The sequence below is a fragment of the Gastrolobium bilobum genome, unplaced genomic scaffold, assembly GCF_033153095.1.
Source record: "Gastrolobium bilobum isolate Gb01-03AN ecotype WA unplaced genomic scaffold, APGP_CSIRO_Gbil_v1 utg20052, whole genome shotgun sequence".
In the NCBI taxonomy this organism is placed as follows: Eukaryota; Viridiplantae; Streptophyta; class Magnoliopsida; order Fabales; family Fabaceae; genus Gastrolobium; species Gastrolobium bilobum.
In genome coordinates, this window is record NW_026897458.1 from 48789 (window position 1) to 70144 (window position 21356).

The 21356-nt window shown below is 34.0% G+C and overlaps 1 protein-coding gene across 2 annotated transcripts; it reads right to left on the minus strand.

Moving 5' to 3' along the window:
- Positions 1-4920: 4920 nt before the first annotated feature.
- Positions 4921-11698, minus strand: LOC133307083 (probable serine/threonine-protein kinase PBL16). 2 transcript variants are annotated; one of them, XM_061507502.1, is made up of 6 exons: positions 11582-11698; positions 9285-9580; positions 8980-9115; positions 7293-7429; positions 6614-6737; positions 4921-5401 (listed from the first exon to the last, which is right to left on the minus strand). In XM_061507502.1, the coding sequence occupies exons 1-6, from the start codon at positions 11643-11645 to the stop codon at positions 5016-5018; spliced, it is 1143 nt and encodes a 380-aa protein (XP_061363486.1). In that variant the 5' UTR covers positions 11646-11698; the 3' UTR covers positions 4921-5015. The 2 variants fall into 2 exon arrangements, with proteins under 2 accessions (XP_061363486.1, XP_061363488.1); XM_061507504.1 differs by having other exon boundaries at positions 9285-9594; positions 11584-11645.
- Positions 11699-21356: the final 9658 nt, after the last annotated feature.

The window sequence follows — 21356 nt, forward strand, 5'->3', positions numbered from 1 at the left end:
TATAACTAGTTATATTTTCGACCAACTGATTATTTGTATTAAACCTTAACTCGATATAAACACCACTTATTTGTTGGGAAAACTCAGTTCACTCAGATCGGCTCAGGGGCTTTTTGTGCGGAAGTCAATCAACAAGATCCTGATCTCGGATCTCGGCAATACTTCGGCCTGAACTTCACCAGGTCGGGTAGCGCAGCGAAAAATCAAAACGAAAACAGGAGAGAGAAGAAGAACACAACCAGATTTAACGTGGGAAAACTTTCTTCAATGAAGAAGTAAAAACCCACGGGACCTAGTCCAGATCAAAAATCCACTATGAAAATAATGGTTACAAAGAATCAAATACACCAATGTGGTGGTTAACTCAACCTCTCCAACAATAGTGATAATCAAACTACCCTAGAGATGTTTCACTCAAACTCTCTCTAGAGATCTCTCAAATACAAAGCATAAAGCTTTACTCAAACAATCAAATAATTTTCCTCTCAAATTTGTTCTCTCAAATCTAACCTAGCCTCCACGACAACTAATGAGTATATATAGAGGAGGTGGAAATTAGGGTTAGGGTTTTTAGGAAACCCCTCAAATGGGCTTGGGCTTAGCATTGAAGGAGGAAGCCTAACAAATCTCCCCCTCCGACTTCAATGCGTCAGCTTCAGCATCAACCCGGCTCCTTCACAACAGTCTTCAAATTTTCTTGCTGGAACCGGCTTTGTCATCATGTCGGACCAATTTTGGTCAGTGTGCACTTTGACGAGTTCGAGCTCTCCACCTTCCACCACATCCCGGATCCAGTGATACCTCACATCAATATGTTTAGTGCGGGAGTGATAGGTTGAATTCTTTGCAAGATGGATTGCGCTTTGATTGTCACAACCCAGCTCGTACTTGTCTTGATCATGGCCGAGTTCCATGAGGAACTTCTTCATCCACAACATCTCTTTGCTTGCCTCAGTAGCGGCAATGTACTCAGCCTCAGTTGTAGATAGTGCAACACATTTCTGAAGTCTTGATTTCCAAGAGACAACTCATCCGGCAAATCTCATCATGTATCCTGTAGTCGACTTCCTCGAGTCGAAATCTCCCCCTAAATAAGAATCCGAGTAGCCTTGCAACTCGGCTTTGCCTTCTCCAAATCGGAGACATAAGTCTGTCGTACCTCGGAGGTACTTGAAGATCCACTTCACTGCTTCCCAGTGCTCTTTGCCATGGTTTGACAAATACCGGCTTACCATTCCTACAGCATACGCCAAGTCGGGTCTAGTGCAAACCATTGCATACATCAAGCTTCCGACGGCGGATTGGTAAGGGACCTTCATCATCTCATCTTTGTCTTCATCAGATCTCGGACATTGCTTTTGGTTCAGCTTTATGTGTCCGGCTAGAGGGGTGCTCACTGTTTTGGCTTTGTCCATGCTGAATCTCTTCAAAATCTTCTCAATATATTTCTCTTGACTCAGCCACAATAGCTTCTTCTGTCTATCTCGGATAATCTTGATTCCGAGTATTTGTTTTGCAGGGCCGAGGTCCTTCATTGCGAAGGACGAGCTCAACGCCTTTTTCAGGGCGGCTATCCTCGATTTATCTTTCCCTACAATAAGCATGTCGTCAACATATAACAACAAAATCAGAAAATCTCCGGCCTCATACCTCTTCACAAATACGCAGTGGTCGGCATCTGTCTTTTCAAACTTATGATCAGTCATGAATGATTTAAACTTCTTGTACCACTGCCGAGGTGCTTGCTTCAAGCCATAGAGGCTCTTCTTCAACCGACATACCAAGTCTTCTTGGTCTGGAGCTTGGAATCCTTCAGGTTGCTTCATATATATTTCTTCTTCTAAGTCACCGTGAAGAAATGTCGTCTTCACGTCCATTTGTTCTACCTCGAGGTCCATTGAAGCCGCCATGGCTAACACGGTTCGGACCGAGGTCATTTTCACAACAGGAGAAAAAATCTCCTCAAAATCAACTCCTTTCTTCTGATTGCAGCCTTTCACTACAATCCAGGCTTTGTATCTCGGCTTTTGCTCGTTCTCTTCATTCTTAATCTTGTAGACCCATTTATTTTTCAAAGCTCGTCTTCCTTTTGGCAACTCAGTCAGCTCATAAGTCTGATTCTCGTGCAGAGACTTCATCTCGTCTTGCATTGCCTTTTCCCATTCTTCTTTCTCTGAGCTCGTCACAGCCTCATCATAACTCTGAGGCTCACCGTCTTCAGCAACAACGGTGTATTCATCAGATGGGTATCTCGTAGAGGGTCTTCTTTCTCGAGTTGGATATCTCGGTTGTTCTTCAGCTTGAGGACCCGGTTCATCATTTTCATCCCGGATCTCGTCATCAACTCGGACCTCAATGTCTTGGTCATCTTCAGCTTGTTGTTGGTCATCAATTTCTTCATTCTCTTGATTTTCTCCCCCTGCTTCAGCTCGGACAGGAGGGACGGGTTCTTCATGTCTGACAGTAACCCGGACTTTGGGCTTCGAGATGTCATGAATGTTCTCATGCTCATGAAAGATCACATCTCGGCTTCTCACTATCTTCTTATTGATTGGATCCCAAAGTCGGAACCCGAACTCACATCTCGGCGAACCAAGATAAAAGCCTCTTTGAGCACGTGTCCGAATTCACGAACGCGTATGAGTTGTGGACGAAATTAGAGTCCATGATTCAGAAGAAGACTCCCAGGAACAAAGCACACCTGGTTCGCCGACTTGTTAAGCTTGAATACAAGGACGACATGAGCATGATTGAACATCTGAACACCTACAAAGGTATTGTGAATCAGCTGTCAAAGGCTGATATGAAAAATGAAGAAGAATTGCAGGCATTGCTGTTGTTGAGCTCGCTGCCAGAAAGCTGGGATACTCTAGTGGTGACCTTGAATAACTCGACTCCAGATGGAAAATTGAAGATGGATGTCGTGACAGACAGCCTCCTAAGCGAAGAATCCAAGAGAAGAGAACGAGGTACTTCGAGTACGTCTGAGGCCAACATTGCTGAGAACAAAGGGAAATCTGACTCCCGTGGTAGAAGAAAGAGTCGCGGTAGAGGTCGTGAAAGACGAGATAAGTCCAGAGGTCGGTCAAAGCCGAAATATGAGTTGAAGTGCTTTTACTGTGGAAAGACAGGTCATAAGAAGCCAGACTGCTGGACCCTGCAGAATGATGAGAAGAACGACTCTGTGAAGCCGGATCAGATTGTTCCCAAGAAGAGGGAAGACAAGAGCACCACTGCGGTGGCTGCCAACCCTAATGCCGAGATATTCCTTCTTGGTGAGGATAATTATTTAAATGTTGCATATGATGACTGCACCTGGATTGTTGACTCCGGTGCCTCCTTCCACGTTACTCCACACAAAGGTTTTTTCTCCTCTTATCGAGGTGGAGATTTGTTGGGCTTCCTCCTTCAATGCTAAGCCCAAGCCCATTTGAGGGGTTTCCAAAAAACCCTAACCCTAATTTCCACCTCCTCTATATATACTCATTAGCTGTGGGTGGAGGCTAGGTCAGATTTGAGAGAACAAATTTGAGAGGAAAATTATTTGATTGTTTGAGTAAAGCTTTATGCTTTGTATTTGAGAGATCTCTAGAGAGAGTTTGAGTGAAACATCTCTAGGGTAGTTTGATTATCACCATTGTTGGAGAGGTTGAGTTAACCACCACATTGGTGTATTTGATTCTTTATAACCATTATTTTCATAGTGGATTTTTGATCTGGACTAGGTCCCGTGGGTTTTTACTTCTTCATTGAAGAAGGCTTTCCCACGTTAAATCTGGTTGTGTTCTTCTTCTCTCTCTCCTGTTTTCGTTTTGATTTTCCGCTGCGCTACCCGACCTGGTGAAGTTCAGGCCGAGGTATTGCCGAGATCCAAGATTAGGATCTTGTTGATTGACTTCCGCACAAAAGGCCTCTGAGCCGATCTGAGGGAACTGAGTTTTTCCAACAGTGGTATCAGAGCCGGATTGGGCTCGAGCTAGCCTAGTGATTGGCTAGGAGACGGGTCGAATACTTTGTGCTTCGGGTACTCGATTGAGGGGGAGCATACCAATGGTGGTTTCACACTTGAGGGGGAGATTGTTGAGATATTCAAGTGTGATGAGTCCCACATTGGTTGGTAATAAGCTAAGTGAAGAGTATATAAGTGAAAGGACCCATGAACCCAATGCCTTAAGGTTTTGGGTTGAGACATGGTGTCGGATCCACTTGCTACGGTTGGTGTAGCTTTAGCTCATTGGTGGTGGTTCCCCGCCACGGGCTTCTCCTGGACCCGCTTGACATTGGAGTTTGAGGGAACGAATTTCTCAACACTATTGACATGAATTGCCAAGTGGAAAAAGTACGCAAAAATTTTGTGTAATTGAAATTCGTAATATGCATGTTCATATTTCGCTTTTCCACGCTAGCTTCCGGTGCTCTTTATTATTTTTTCCAAGACATATTTAGACAAAGTTCACTTTTTCTACAGTTAATGTAGATAATTTATCTATATTGAGTCTAAAACGACGTCGTTTTCAGACAAAAATCAAGATATTTTTGTAATTATAATTTATTTCAGAGTTATAATAGTCTGTTTCATTATAATTTTTCAATCCAAAATGACGTCATTTTGGGAGTGAATATAGATAATTTATCTACATTCACTTTAAAAACATTAAAGCCTTAGATAAAATAGGGATATTTTCAAAACTTTTTGGCTAAAAAAAAAAAGGGATAAATAAAGAACTGCTTTCTCTTAATTTATTGGATAGATATTAGTTTTAAATAAAACAGAAGGACGCCTAATAAAATATCTTGTTTTGCTGCTATTGCTTGTTTGTTTCTATTTAAATTGATATTAGTTCATACATCAATCCAATTGTAAATAACAAACACGTTGAAAAGCAAAAAGAGGGATTACAATACAAAGAAATTGCCTATATTTCATGTTAATAAACACAAGAAGTCAAGGAAAAACATCTCCATATATGAACATGGGAAAGAAAACTGATAATCAAAACAATATCATCTTTCAATCATTCAGCATCTTTCCTTTTCAAATCATCTTGGGGAACCTCACTGATTATGGTCAATGTTTTTTCAATAGAGACCTCATTGTGTGCCTGCAAAGGCTCCAATGAATCAACAACATCTCGCATTAGAGGCCTTGCTTTTGGATTGCGGTTCAAGCAATGATATGCAAGCATTGCAGCCTTGTGAACTCCTTTCACTGGATAATCACCTTCAAGCCTTGGATCTATAATATTTAGAACTTTTTTCTTTTCCTTCAGCAAAGGAAGAGCCCATTCTGTAAGGTTCTGCTCTCTAGCAGGTTTTAACTTGTCTAAAGATTTTCTTCCAGTGATAAGTTCAAGAAGTACAACACCAAAACTGTAAACATCACTTCTAGGGGTAAGATGACCTGCACAATAGATAACTACGATATCAATTTATAAATACATTCGTATATATATGAAAAATATTTGTCTTATATTGTTGGAGATAAATTATCTTATACTATACATCTATTGAATTTTGTGCTAATTTTTTCTTTTTCTTTTTAAATTATGGACCCCATATATTTGTCTCACCAATATGAGAGTATTATCTCAAGCAACATGATATTAGTAACTATATATATATATATGAGAAAAATATTTCTCAAGCAGCTTGAGATATATTTATCTCCGACCACCCAAAATTACGTTATTTTATTTATTTATTTCCCTTATATTTATCTCAAGCAGCTTGAAATATAATTTTGTAGGAAAATTATTAGGTTATGTTATAGAGATAGAGATGGTGGGATATAGCGTAACTAGGCTTGGCAAAAATGAGTCAAACCATCGGGTTGGCTCGTAACCCAGCTCAAGCCGGGTTGGGTTAGGGAAAATGAGTTAGTAACTCGAGTCAGCCCGACTCGTTTTAGCTTGAAAAAAAATCGAGCCAACCAACGGGTCAAATGGGTTGGCTCGCGGGTTATGGTTATTTTTTTTAATATAAAAGTATAAAAATTAATGAAGGTAAAGTGGAAAGCTAAAACTTAAAATTCCAATTCCAAAGACCCAAACAAAAATACCCTGCAGCTGCCAATAAGTCCAAAACCGTGCATTAAGAACCTTTTTTATAGTATCTGTGACAGTGTGAATGTGGTGCCAATTGCCAATAAGTCCAAGTCCAAATGCAAAATTTTCTATGGTTTACCTGTAGAATGTCTTTGTATTGAATGAATTATTAATTTAGGGAAAAAATTTAAAAGTTATAGCATCAATGAAATTTTATTTTATTTTTCATTTTTTTGAGCCAACCCGCGAGCCAACCCTAACCCGACTCGGGTCGGGTTGGATTGAGTTTTCTGGCTCGTTTATTTTTCGAGTCAACCCTAACCTGACTCGTTTTTTTCAGGTTGAACGCGGGTTGGGTCGGGTTGAGTCGGGTTGGCCGTTTTGCCAACCCTGAGCGTAACCTAACAATTTTCCTACAAAATTATACTTCTTTTTCCCTTTTTCCCCAGGATAACCAATATTGCTTTTATGTCTAGTGAAATATGAACTTTGTTTCACTGAAATATCACTTAAAATTGAGTAGTTTTGCATAATTGAGTACTAAATTCCAGCTTCAAGAGTTACTTTACCAGTCATTATGTATTCAGGTGCAGCATACCCATATGTTCCCATTATTCGAGTAGAAACATGAGATTTATCTCCAACCGGTCCATCTTTAGCGAGGCCAAAGTCAGAAAGTTTTGCATTATAGTCCTGTTTTTGAAACATGTGAAAAACACAAGATGGTAAGTTAAAAGCTGGCTTATTTTGGAAACATTGTAGTCTTTTTCAGTACAAGAGTGGAAACTAATATTTATGCAAAAATCAGGCATGTGTATTGTGTAGACATTGTGCTCTCTGCTTCAACACCTGAAATCTAACTTCAGATGTTACAAAATGTGTTCTGATCTTGTGAGACATATTGTTTTGTCTGTAAGTCAGTGCAGGATTGCTTAAGCAGAAATGGGAAATAACTAAAACAATGCACAAATATTATTAGTACAAACATATCAGAAAAAATGCATCAAGTTCCATTAAGTCATTCCAAAGAAGAATCATCAGCTGCTACCACGAATCCATGATTGATAAAACCTAACCTACATTATGTCAAAATTACCCTCCATGTGCTAAATTCAAACTAAATAAGATGCAAATTATGAAAAACATTATATAATTCACCTCCCAATATATATATTCACCAAAAGAAATGGTATGATTTCTTCTTCTTCTTTTCATTTTAAGTTGACATAAATATTTAATTGTACTGACCAGATCCAATAAAATATTTGATGTCTTAAAATCACGATAGATGACAGGTTTATCTGCTTCATGAAGAAATGCAAGTCCCTTTGCAGCACCAAGTGCAATCTTCATTCTTATGGACCATGGCATGGGAAGCAAAATTTCTGCAATATTTAATTAAAGACCCATCAGATATACAAACAAAACTAAACAGGCAAATTGAATTCACCAAGGATCATGGTATGCATTATTAACTTCAAATGATAATAGATTAAAAATTAAGTGTTTATTGATATGGGTTTTATCACTTTTTGTGTGCCAAGTTGTGCCTCAGGGACAAAGGAGAGAAGAATGAGCATAGAGTGAAGCTAAAGGATCAGAATTCTCTCCTCTTGTTGAATAAAGACACAAATAGTTTTTATTTTTGTATATAACTAGGGGTCTTTATAATCTATCGTGATGGGTCTCTACACAATAAAATGATGAATCCTCCTAAACAATCAACTTAAAACATGCTAATTACTTTAAAAAGAAAGTATTAAATGAAAAACAGAGAACCCAAGAAGCATTTAATGCTTTTATCCTTAGCTAATTTGAAAGATTTTTTGTATGACTCTTTAAAAGGGATTTAGAATGTTTCCTGAGGGATACTACCTTGGGATAGTCTTTTTAAGAGCCTATTTTTCTCTCTCTTTTAAACTAAAAGTTACTTCTAAGCTAAAGCTAAAAAAATAACTTAAAAAATAAAACTACAAACTGTTTGATGATTATATAAAACTTTTAGCTTAAAAGTTACTTAAAAACTATTCATTTGAGAAAAAAGCACACATTTTAAAAAAAGTTGATACAAATTAAAAAGCTCTTTTAATTATAAGAGTTTTTGTAAAAATCTATTTAGCCTAGCTTCTACCTATAAAGAGAAGAGAAGCTAAAAAAAAAAACTCTCAAACATGCACTAATTGTGTGATGCTCCAAGTGTGGGGAAAAAAAAAAAAAGATGATCCAGAAAGTCCAAGAGTGAACGGGAGTGTGAGATTGAGAAGTAGGTGAAGAAGATAAATGATTCTCACAATCAGCAAAGGAGGGTAACAAGAGACATTCTTAGGGACATATGGTATAAGATAATATTTTTACATTTTACCACCCAGTATGTGTCATATCAATTATGTGGGTCATCGTTGTTTTTAATTAATTAGACACTAATCGTGATCAGTTCTATAAATCAAATGTTGTGGGTAAAGTTGAATGCATTGATGGCCCATATATAGTTGACATGGCTCACATTAAGTGGTTCAATGTAATAATATTTTTCTAACTTGGATGTTACTCCAGGAAGCTACAAAATGGAACCAAAATCACTTTATTATATCTTCCTTTCTTTAGGTGAGATGAGATCCATCTGCAATAACAAAATAATATTTTTTTGGAATTTAGATATATGTTTAAATTACTTGCTAGCTATGGTTATCTACATTGGCACCCAAATGATGTCCTTAGCTTTAGTATAAAAAAAAGGAGAAGGATCCGTTTACAATTTTTTTTTTACATATTACACTAAGTATGACTGGTCATACACTCTTGATTGAAGTATGACCGGTCATACTTAGTGTAATTTGTAAGAATTTGTAAACAAAAAGTTTGTAAATATAACCTACCCCTAAAAAAAAGAGTGAAGAATTTAAATATCCAGAAAAAAGTGGCATAAAATACTTACTGGAGAACAGATTGTTTTCCACACTTCCACGGGCCATATACTCATATATTAGCACCCTATGTTCATCTTCGCAGCAGTATCCAATTAATTTCACTAGATTTGGATGTGAAAGCTGCCCCAAAAATATGACTTCTGCCTAAAAAAAAAAAAAGCAATGAAAATCTTAATTAATCTTTTATTGTTACACCAATTAATATGTGCACATAGTATGATAAACATAGAATGTCAAGCATCATGATTTTGCAGTTAAATAATTCCATACAAAACAATGTACGCAAAGATATAAAGACATAAAGAATACCTACCAGCCATTCTCTGTGCCCTTGATGACTGTTGTCACCATCATGAACCTTAACAGCTACAGGAAGAGAAGGAAGCCCCTTCCTTAACTCCTCAGAAATAAACCCTTTATAAACACTTCCAAATCCTCCTCCCCCCAAGACACGATCTGGCCTAAAATTTCCAGTGATTATCTTTAACTCATCATAAGTGAATGCAATCAATGGATTTGCAGCTGAATCACGGCGTAGGTCTTCTACTTCTTCAGGATTCCGTGGTAAGTTTCTATCATCATTTCTTTGTCTCATTTCCTGGTTTTGTTCTTTTGGTGAATCAATAAGAGAAATGAGAACAAATTATATGCACAATTTAACTTTGGAAAGACTATTTATTCCCATTTATATTCATCCAATTATTCTCACGAAAGCAACGTGTAAATAACCATTTCGACCTAAAAGTTTAAGACGGGGGTTAGAGTTTATATATATATATATATATATATATATATATATATATATAACACGTCTCCTCACACGAGAACCATCTGTTGAGATATATAGTCTCACATTGATTGTGTGAGCAACTAATGTGGCCTTTATAAGGCCTTGGACACTCCCACTCTTTGAGCTAGCTTTTGGGGTGGTGACCTCAAGGTTCTTAACATGGTATCAGAGCCTCACCGTCTTATATGCACAATTTAACTTTGGAAAGACTATTTATTCCCATTTATATTCATCCAATTATTCTCACGAAAGCAACGTGTAAATAACCATTTCGACCTAAAAGTTTAAGACGGGGGTTAGAGTTTTTATATATATATATATATATATCTAACACGCCTCCTCACACGAGAACCATTTGTTGAGATATATAGTCTCACATTGATTGTGTGAGCAACTAATGTGGCCTTTATAAGGCCTTGGACACTCCCACTCTTTGAGCTAGCTTTTGGGGTGGTGACCTCAAGGTTCTTAACATAGTATCAGTCAGAGCCTCACCGTCCCCCGCTTTAAAAAGTGGAATTAAAATAAAATAAAAAAGCACAAAAAGGTAAACAAAAAATGGGCCTGTGCAATTTCACGCTTCTAGTCCAAAGGGCTCTTGCGTGAGGGGGCGTATTGAGATATATAGTCTCACATTGATTGTGTGGGCAACTAATGTGGCCTTTATAAGGCCTTGGACACTCCCATTCTCTGAGCTAGCTTTTAGGGTGGTGACCTCAAGATTCTTAACACCATTGACCTTGAAAGGTGAATGTCTAGATGATGCATATAAGAAACTTCACAAGACTTAATTAATTATTAATTAAATAGGGGGCGAAAAGATTAAACCGTGACACTGAGGCTCTCATATCATATAAAGAATCATTTCAACCTAAAAATTTAAGTCGTTGGATCAGGCTATAGAAAAAGCTATTAGAATTACATTAAACAGTTAATCCAACGGTATATTATATAGACAACTGGCATGATGACTGAAAACAGAAGATAAATACTGTAAAGTTATTATATAAAAAGATTAAGAATTCTACATAAACTCCTTTTCATATTCCACCATAGAAGACAGAAAAGAAAAAGAGATACACTTTCAAAAGCATGTGATTTTGGGAATATATTATAATTTGTGAAGCAATCGATAATATTTTTAAAACCCACCATCAATTTTCATAGAAATAATAGTTAAGATAATACTCAAAGCACTAGAGTTAGAGGTTTCCACTAGAAGCTGACCCACTTTTGAGGCAGACACAAGGAAAAGGTGATCAGCCACGGTCATATTAACCTATTCTACATGGAAGCAACTTCGGAAAGGTAAAAAAGATTTGAAGACAACGTGTAACTCATATATGAACATTTCTGTTTTATTGTTCTCTTTTTTCTTCCAATGATTTGCAGAATTAAAACTAGCCTATAAGGACGACCTATGAAGCTAACACTACATACAAAAGTTCCACTAGATTCAAATGATTTAATTACTATAAAAAATTCAATGAAAACTCAAACTAGCTGAAAGGGTAATTAATGAAAGCAAGAAGGGAAACTCGGAATGCTCCAAAATCTATAGAAACCTTAACAATAGCATTCATCAGAGATAGAATATTGAAAAAACAAAGGAAAAAAAGAAGAAGAATAAGAAAGAGATGAAGAAACCATTTCAAGAGAGAGACCATAATCTAGTAGGAGGGAAACAGGGGATCCAATCAAAGCTCTAACAAAACAAACCCCAAAAACATAACCATTCAGGCACTGATAAACAATGAATACCCAGATTATAGAAAACTTTACAAAATAGAGAAAGGCAAGTTTTTTGTTTGCAAACTAACCTGTCTTTGCATTGGATGATATTCTATAATCTGATGATTCCCATTTATACCAGCAATTACCCATTATTCTAAATATAAAAAAACAACTTTGCAGTTTGCACCAGCACCTTTACCAACACCCCATCACACACAAAAAAAACCAGAACTTTTTTTCTTTCTCAGTGTTTTTTTTTTTTTTTTTTCTTCACTCTTTAAGAACCATGGTTTAGATTTTAGAGGAAGGAATAAGAGACATACATAAGAAAAGCAAACAAGTCCAAATGAAGAGAAATAAAAAACATGGTATCTAGGAGTTAGTGTTATGACAAGGATTGGTCTGAGAGCAAGGTGTGAATGGGAACATGTCTTTTGCTGTTTTGGTGACGGAAAGAAAGGAAGAGTGGGAAAGAATTCAGTGAAGGCAATGATGGGTTGAGTGTTGAGTGTTGATGAGGTGGGTGATACCTCTTGCTGGCTTGCCTATGAGGGAAGATGGATTGGCCCACAGTGATTCAAAATGCGGCATTGTGCACTTTCAAGTTAGTGCGCATAGAAGGTGCATGTTTTTTTGTTTTTTATTTTATTTTTATTTTTTGATAATGGATACCCACCAATCTTTTTCCATAACTCTCTAATTCCAACTCACACCCTTTGCCTAATTATCTTCTATTTGTCCTTGTTCTTTTTTTCTTTCACTTCTCTCCAATCCTAGATCTCTTTGGTGTTCCCAAACCAGGGAAACTTGCAACCACCTTACCTAACCATTGTTGTTTTCCTTTTTTTCCTTTTTTCTTCGTAGCCTTTATAAAGTATTTCTTTCTTCTTTTTGTCCCAAACCAAAAGGGTATAACCACAAGATATTTCTTTCATCTTAGCCTTTATAAAAGTATTCGGTTAGAAAAATATTGAAATTTAGAAGCCATTATATTATCACACATGAAATATTTATTTTTGATGTAGTTCTTATACCAAGAAAATGTTTAGTTGCTACACATACAATCACTTTTATTACGGTTATAATTAATGTTATTAAATCCGATCTGACTCGATTGGGATATCGAATCAATGGGTCAATTAAATTAAAAATGTGTAATAAATATATAAATAGAAATATTTGATAAGAGATGTGACTTAATGGTTAGCATTTTACTCTTCTCTTAGGTGCCAAGTTCTATAGTGTCGGTTCACTGGTTCTTGATCGAATTGTGTCCTTAACGATACATTGATTGGACCGGATTAAATAGTGGTTCGGTTTCTAGTTCAATTGATATGAAATTGTTGTGAAATATAGGAACCAATTAATTAAAAATCATTGTTACCAATAAAGATAAAAGATACATTATTTTTTACCTTTATACATTACACGTGTTTTTAATTTGGTCCTATCATAAAAAACTGCTCTAGATCAAGGTTTTGGCTGAACATTCCAGCTTGGTGCTGAATCTAGGTGGTTATGCTTGCTCTTTAATGGTTGAGAATGATAGCTCCTCCAACGGACGAATCATGGAGATAAGTGTAAAAGGGACTCAATCCTCATGTAAGTAAATTGTCCAAGAAAACTTTTAGAGGAATTAGTGTGTTTTACCGACTAGAGTTTATCCCTACTTATAAGTTAGGTTCGTTCCCTTGAGGCACGGTTACATTAACCGTGGTTAAATGAATGTGACAGTCATTGCATGATTATCTTGGCATAATATGTTCAAGAGCCTATTTGTTTCGTCTTTTAAAAAAATAGCTTTTATCTCTTCCTTATTTTAAAAGTGTTTTTCATAAAAGTTAAATATATTTATATTTTTATAAAAATATTTTGTTTTTGAAAAAAGTATTTGACTTTTGACTTCTATTTTTTTTAGAAGTTAAAATTTTTAGCTTCTAAAAAAAGTAGGCTTTTAGCTTTTTTTGTGACTTCTGTTTTTTTTAAAAGTAGACATCCAAACGAACTTAAAGTGAGAAGTGTTTTTTCTTCTTAAAAAAATAGTTTTTGGAGAAAAAAAAAATCATCCAAATAGGTCCTAAGTCTCTTTATATGTGGTCTTTAAGTTCTGTTATTCAATACTCATTTAAAAAATAATGTCAAAATCATTAAGTCAAAATGAAAAAAAAATCAAATTTTTACTTCAAAATAAAATAAAAATTTAAAACATATTAAATGCAGAAAACTAATTAAACTCTTCATTCATATGATTAATAATTATTAAAAAATGGAATAAATAGGCTAACGGCCTAGTTCCTCAAGCAATCGTTGATGTCATCTCACATGTTAGCCAAACCGAAAGAAATATTATGCATCTACTAAGAAATATTATGCAAGCCTAGTAAAGGATATGGCGAATTCTTTGGAAAAAGCATCTTTTTTTTTTTTTTGGTGAGGATAAAAACTTCCGACCTGCCGGATTCGAACCAGCGACCTAAGGATAGCTGTTTGATAATGTTTGTCATTTTAAAACTTGGAAAAATGTTTGTCATTTTAAATGACACAAAATTATGTTATTTTTAATGAAACTGCGTCGTTTTGGTGTGTTTTGTCATTTTTTCTAATTTATAAAATTAGAAATAAAAAGAAAATGGAGGAGAGACAAAACACACCAAAACGACGTAGTTTCATTAAAAATGACACAAAGTTATGTCATTTAAAATGACAAACACTAAACCCTTAAAACTTATGGGCAAAAGAATTATCCAGTTCAAGTTGATTGGATAAGTTTTTCCAAACCAATGTACTCAAACATGTCACCTATACTTACGGAACTAGTCCCGTCAATGATACTTACGGGACTCGTGCCACGTCAGCGCCACGTAGGCAGTTTAGTTACCGTAAAACTTCGAAAGGCCATAACTTTTGATTCGGCTATCCAAATCAAATGATTTTTTTTTTATTTCACATAACTTTTCGAGATCTACGCAATGACACCTCATTTGAGATATTTTATCTCCCACAAATATAGTTTGAATTTGTAACAATTGTACCACAATCACAAAAACGTTTAAATCCAGAAGATGACACATGCGACAGCTCATAGTATTGGTTCGGAAAGAACTCGGGATTTTCTGGATTTAGATGATCTTGTAATTGTGGAACTATTGTTGCAAATTCAAACTATGTTTGTGGGATATAAAATATATCAAATGAGCTGTCATTGCGTAGTCTTGAAAATTTATGTGAAATAAAAAAAAATCATCTGATTTGGATACCCGAGTCAAAAGTTATGGTCTTCCGAAGTTTTACGTTAACGGGACTGCCTGATGTGGCACGAGTCCCGTCAGTATCATTGACGGGACTAGTCCCGTTAGTATAATTGACATGTTTGACTGTATTATTTTGGAAAAACTTATCCAATCAACTTTAACTGGACAATTTTTTTGCCCAAAAATTTTAAAATGGTGCTTTAACCCGAATTCTTTATAATGACAAAATTTAACGATAAAATTGGATGCTAAAACAAATATTGATAATAGGCTAATGGGCATGACCATTTTTTGGATTTTGGAACACACAAGTAGCAAGTAACTTTCAAAGTTAATTATTATAATTTGGCTAATTTGAAGTTTGAATGAGAGTAATAATAAACCTCCAGTTTTAACTTTGGTATTAACAATAGTTTTTTAAATAAATAAAAATTATTTGAAAAATAATGCTAATATACAATCAGAAGTGGCGAGAGGTACGAAAGGCAGGTAGCTTAGTTGATAGTAATGAGAGCTAAGTAGTGGAAAAGAAAGGATTCGATCCCTACAAGTCATTTTTGCCGACTTGTCTTAAAGAAGTAATTAAGGTCGAGTAACTCCAAAAAAGAATAAAGAAGTGGCAAGAGGTTTTTAAAAGGATATTTATAATATAGTTGAAGACTAGAAAAAAGTGACAAAATAGAAATGACAAAAGATTTTTTTTTAAAGTTATTTCATAGAATAGATAAAAAAAAGAGTAACTATTTCTAAAAGGTTATTTGAATAGAAAAAAATGGGGGAAAAATAAATTGAAGATGAGAGGCAATAGACAAAAAAGAGTATTTAATAAAGCTCTCCCAACAAAAAATTGTAACGACCTATTAAATCTAAAAGATTTCCCAATCAATTATTTTAAGGGTGTATTTGTCTTAAGGTTTGTGAAATTATTATTAGAAACATAAATTTGAGAATAAGACACTCTCGTATTTAGTACAAATTTCAAAAATAAAACAAAAATAAAAATGGGCATTATTGGATGAGTTTTTAGAAAGAAAGAAAAAAGATTTTCTAAGCCTTACTTTTTTTTGTAAGAACTTTTTTAAAAGCTAGAGCTATTTGCATTTCGATGTAATATGTGAAAAGTTTTTTTGATTAAAAATTAGGGGAAAAAATATCTAATGTTACTTTAGATAATTTTGTCTAATGTTCACCGAAACGACGTCGTTTTGAGGTTGAAAATTAAAAAATTAGAATGATAAAGACTATTATAACCCTGAAGTAAATTAAAATTACAAATACACCATGATTTTCGCACCAAAACAACGTCGTTTAGGCGAACATTAGATAAAGTTATATAAAGTAACTTTAAAAAAAGCGAACCCTAAAAATTATTTGATTGTTAAAATTAAGGGTTTTATTAATCTCATGTTAAAGGAGATAAGTTATCTCATATCATGGAGACAAACTTGTGGGCTCCACTATTTTGAAAAAAAAAAGGTGGCACAGTTATTGAAGGGTGAGTAGGAAAGAAATTTATCACATATAGCATAAGAGTAGTTTTTTCCTAAAATTAAAAGGCATTTTTTATGTATAAAATTATTTAAAAAAAAAAACATGTGATAATAAATCTGGAAGCAAGATTTGGTGGTGAGGCGTTAGCCACAAACGCAATAGTAGGGTGGTGGTGGCAATGGAGGCAACGATATGATGGAGGTGAGGTGGTGGCAACAGAGGTGTAGGTGAGGTGATGGCGACAATGGTGGGGCCGGAGGTGATGGTGCAGTGGTGGTGGCATTAGTGATGGAGGTGAGGCGATGATATTGGTAGAGTGGTGGTGATGGTGATGACAACAATACTGAGGTTGGTAACAATATTGATGGAGATGATGGAAGCGGTGGCAATAATAGTAGTAGTGTTTATGGGATTTTTTAAAGTTAGGGTTTGGGTAAATTCAAATTTTGATAAAAATATTTGAGCTTTAACTTCTGTTTTTTTTTTTAGAAACATAAATTTTAGTTTAAAAAAACAGGATTTTGATATTATTTTTTGGGAAAAGTATGTGTCATTTTAAAGGATGTAAAATTGTGTCATTTTAAGAGATAGATAAAGGAGGAGAGAGAGTTGACAAAAAAAATAATGGTGTGGGTCCCACCTCGTGAGAGTAAAAGTATATAAGTTGTGTCATTTAAAAGGATAAACATTTTTCTCTTATTTTTTAACTTATGTTTTTTTTTTCAAAGCTAACATTCAAATGCTTATTTATATCAAGAAAGATTTTTTTAAAAAAAAAAAATTGCATGAAAAAAAAACTGATCCAAACGACTCTTATTTCGAAGGAATGCAACGGGAGAGGATTAAGTTCCTTTCATATGAAAAAGAAAGCTATCTTAAAACTTATGCTACTTTCTCCTGGAAAAGGAGACTGGTTTGAAACTTACTCAATCATTAACCTTTCCAATCTTTATGCTCAAAGAAATCATACTGGCAGAGTTGACCCAAGACAAGTAGATTATAGTGTTCGACCTTTTCTTCAAGCGTACAATAGCTAGGAATCCTGAATTCAGGCAATAATAGTATCACATTTAATGTGTATTGAATTGACCGAGTGTTAAAATAAAAAAATAGAGAAAGAATAATCATGCCAATAAATAACTATTGATTCAAGTGATAAGAAATTTGTTTATCATAATTAGAGGTCTCGAGTTCAAGGTCTGAGAATGAAAAAAATAATCTTGAAAGAATCTTTTCATATAATGAATCTTACAATGTTCGAATCGGACAATCGAATAAATAGAAAAAAGGTGGATCGGATATCCTGTTATAGGACATCTTGCAACTCATTTTTAACTATATATTCTCAAGATTATATAGTTCTAGTATTAAAGTTGTTGTTTTTTTATCTATGTACTCACGGGAGTACATAGTTAAAAAATAGTTTCATGAATCAACACTATCATTCCTGCAACATGATTTTTATATTTCTGATAGAGAAATCGATGAATATATCCAAAAAGATAAAGAATAACAATCAATTTATCTATACATGACATTTTATCGCACTTTGACTAAGATTTAGGGGTGGCAAAATATGTCGGTAGATTGGGTTCGTGTTTTGTTAAGATTTAACGCACAGGTTAAACTGTCCAACTTGAACACAATCCTTTTTTGTTCACGGTAAAAAATTGAAACTCGGACACAACATGCCGCAGGTTGCGGCTCACACGAGTTGACCTGCAAAAATTGAAAATTTGATTTATTTCTTAAAAAATTAACAAAAAAAGGGGAAAATTGAATAAAAATATGCGATTTGACCGGTTAGTGACTTGTAATCTGCAACGGGTTGTGTCAAAGTCACCAAAAATTTTATTTTTTTGGACAAAAAATATTTTTTGCAGGTTGACATTCGAGTCAACATGTACAATTTATGTCATTTATCCAAACTCGTATACAGTATATTTTATTCCACAGGTCAATATGATCCGTATTTTAACATGTTGTGTCGCGGACCCACAAATTTGTCACCGAGACTTAAATTCATAAGTCATAACCTGATTTTATATTAAATAAAACATTAAAGAATTAAAGTGAAGTCAATACACTTAAATGTGATTTTATTATAGTGCTCCCATTCATTGCACTTTGTTTGAAAGGCTTAAAAGTCAGGCAGTTTTTTAAAATAAATAATCTATAAGTATTGCCACGAGTCTTCATCATGACTTGTAATATAAAGTAAGTTGTTTCTCTTTAGTTTAAACTTTTTTTCATTACCAAAAAAAGAAAAAACATGAAACTTGATAAATGTTTAACAAAGGGAAAAAAAGAAATTTCATTGACTAAAACCCCATTTGCGCTCATTTTCATCTCAAACAAACAAGCTTTAAAAGTGCTGATCTCGTATACTCAAACAAGATTATAAAACTCTAAAAAAATAAAACAAACAAGCCTCTAGCTTATCAATTCTTTCATTTTCTCTATTTATAGTCTATATATTCTTTAATATTATATATAAAATTTCCTTGGTCCTTACTCTATTCCCATTTTAACTTTTCTTTAAAACTTATTCTCTATCTCACAACCTCACTCTCTTTTAGAGAGATATAATATAAAATTATTAATAATTTTACTAAAATATTTGAGCTTTTAAGTGGAATTATTGTTTTACCATATAAAATTTTTAGTTACGGAAATTCTAAAATTATAATAATAATTATCTTACCTGAAAGCTTAATTTGTTAAGTAAAAATTCATCAATGATTATAAATATATATAATAGAATATTTTGATATTGGTGTCAAATTAAAAAAAATTGATACCAAATCTTAACTGTTAATTTCTATCAATATAATGATTATAATTTATTGAGAATTAATAAATTAATTAATAAGTGTGATCCGATAAATTATAATCTCTAAATTCATAGAAATCAACGGATAAGATTTAGTGTTAAATATTTTAGTTTGATACTGGTGTCAAAAGATCATCTATCTATATATATATATATATATATATATATATATATATATATATATATAGGTAGGATCATTTGACTCTGGTGTCAAATTTGAAGTTTGACACCACATCTGAGAGTCGTTAGATCAAAAAAGATCAATGGTATCACATGCTTACAAATCAGAATCGTTGAACTTTTTTGATCTAACAGCTCTAAGATAAGATAAAGTGTCAAACTTCAAATTTGACATCAGGTGTCATCTTACCTATATATATAGGGAAAAAGTATCTGATGTTATTTTAGATAACTTTGTCTAATGTTCATCGAAACGACATCGTTTCGATGAACATTAGATAAAGTTATCTACAGTAACTTTAGAAAAAACAAACCCTATATATATATATATATATATAGAGAGAGAGAGAGAGAGAGAGAGAGAAAGAGAGAGATTTGCCTTTCATTAAAATCCTTTTCATAGGGAAGATCTACGATATGTTTTTTCCTTTGTCAAAAAGCATTCGGGAGATCAGAACAGATTGTATTCTGGATTTGTTCAAGCAATGATCTTTTGTTGAACTTCAGGATGCTTTAATTGATTTTCAATATTCTTAAAAGAAATTTCTTCTTTAAGGAAATTAATCTGCTTTGGTTTGTTTAGAAAGAGGAAGTATCCTCAACTCTATGGGTGGATGACCCAGTTTGGGATATATATATATATGAAAAAGTGTTTGTCATTTTAAGAGAGAGATAGACACAAAATAATTTTTTTTTATTTAAAATTTAAATTAAAGAAATCACTCACTTTCTCCTCCATGATTTTCATTTCTTGTGTCTAACTCTCTCCTAAAATGACATAACTTATGTCATTTAAAATGACAAACATCAAACTCATATATGTATATATGGGTTCGCTTTTTCTACGGTCAATGTAGATAACTTATCTACAGTGAGCTCAAAACGACGTCGTTTTGAGACGAAAATCAATGTTTTTTTATAATTATAATTTATTTCGGAGTTATAATAGTTTTTTTATTATAATTTTTTTAATTTTTCAACCCAAAACAATGTCGTTTTGTGAGCGAATGTAAATAATTTATCTACATTCATCATAGAAACATTAAAACCTATATATATATACTCTCGTTTCACACAAATAAAAGAAGGGGTGGAAGTCTAATTTTATACTAAAGCTAGTTTTTAAATTATCATGTTCCACTTCACAAGTCGGCAGGTGATTCAAATTCAAATTAAAATGACAAAAAAAGAAAAATATATAACCTTTAAAATTTAAGTTGAGTCATTATGGTAGAAAGATTTTCCAACACTTTCTTCCTTCCCATGAGGAATTGATCAAAACAATTTCTAGGGTGGAATTTGATTGAAAAGTTACACCGACCTTTCTGACTGAGGTTATTGACCCTTTTCAGTTATGGTAAAAGGGTCCCTCTCTTCCCTCTTGTCGTCGGGTTATTCGAACTTGGTCGATTTATGTCCATTTGGACACGCTTGCTCAGTAAAAGGAAAAGCGCCTGGAATGGAAAAAAAAAAATTGTACAGCAGGAATATCTGTACACCAATGGAGCATATCAATGATAAGTTTTATATTTGAGGGGATATTGTTCCCTTATTTAACCGTAACGAGTTCCACGTTAATTGGTAATGGATTAAGTGAATTATATATAAACAGGAGGACTCATGAACCCAATCCGACACCATGTCACAGCTCAAAACTTAAGGACATGTTTGATGCATAATATAGGATAAGTCCTGATTAAATTTTAATATTATCCCGTGTTTGACATCAATTTTAATATTATTTAGCGTTTGACATCACACCAAACAGGCCCTAAGGCACTGTCAGGCAGGTCCATGGGAAACCCATTATATACACTTCACTTAACTCGTCACACTTGAATAATCCAACATATCTAAGTGGGTTTTTTTAGGGGAAGGATCCGTTTACAAATTTTTTATACAAATTTTTACAAATTACACTATCTTTTCCGAAAGAAGATAGTATAACTAGTGTTCTTCCGGGAGAAAATAATGTAGTTTGTAAACAAAAAAATTTATAAATATAACATGTCCTTTTTTTAAATGTGAAAATAAATTTCCCATTTAAATCCAGTTTTTAATTTATATTTTCATTTAAATCCTAATTTTTTTTCTTTTTTGAATAGG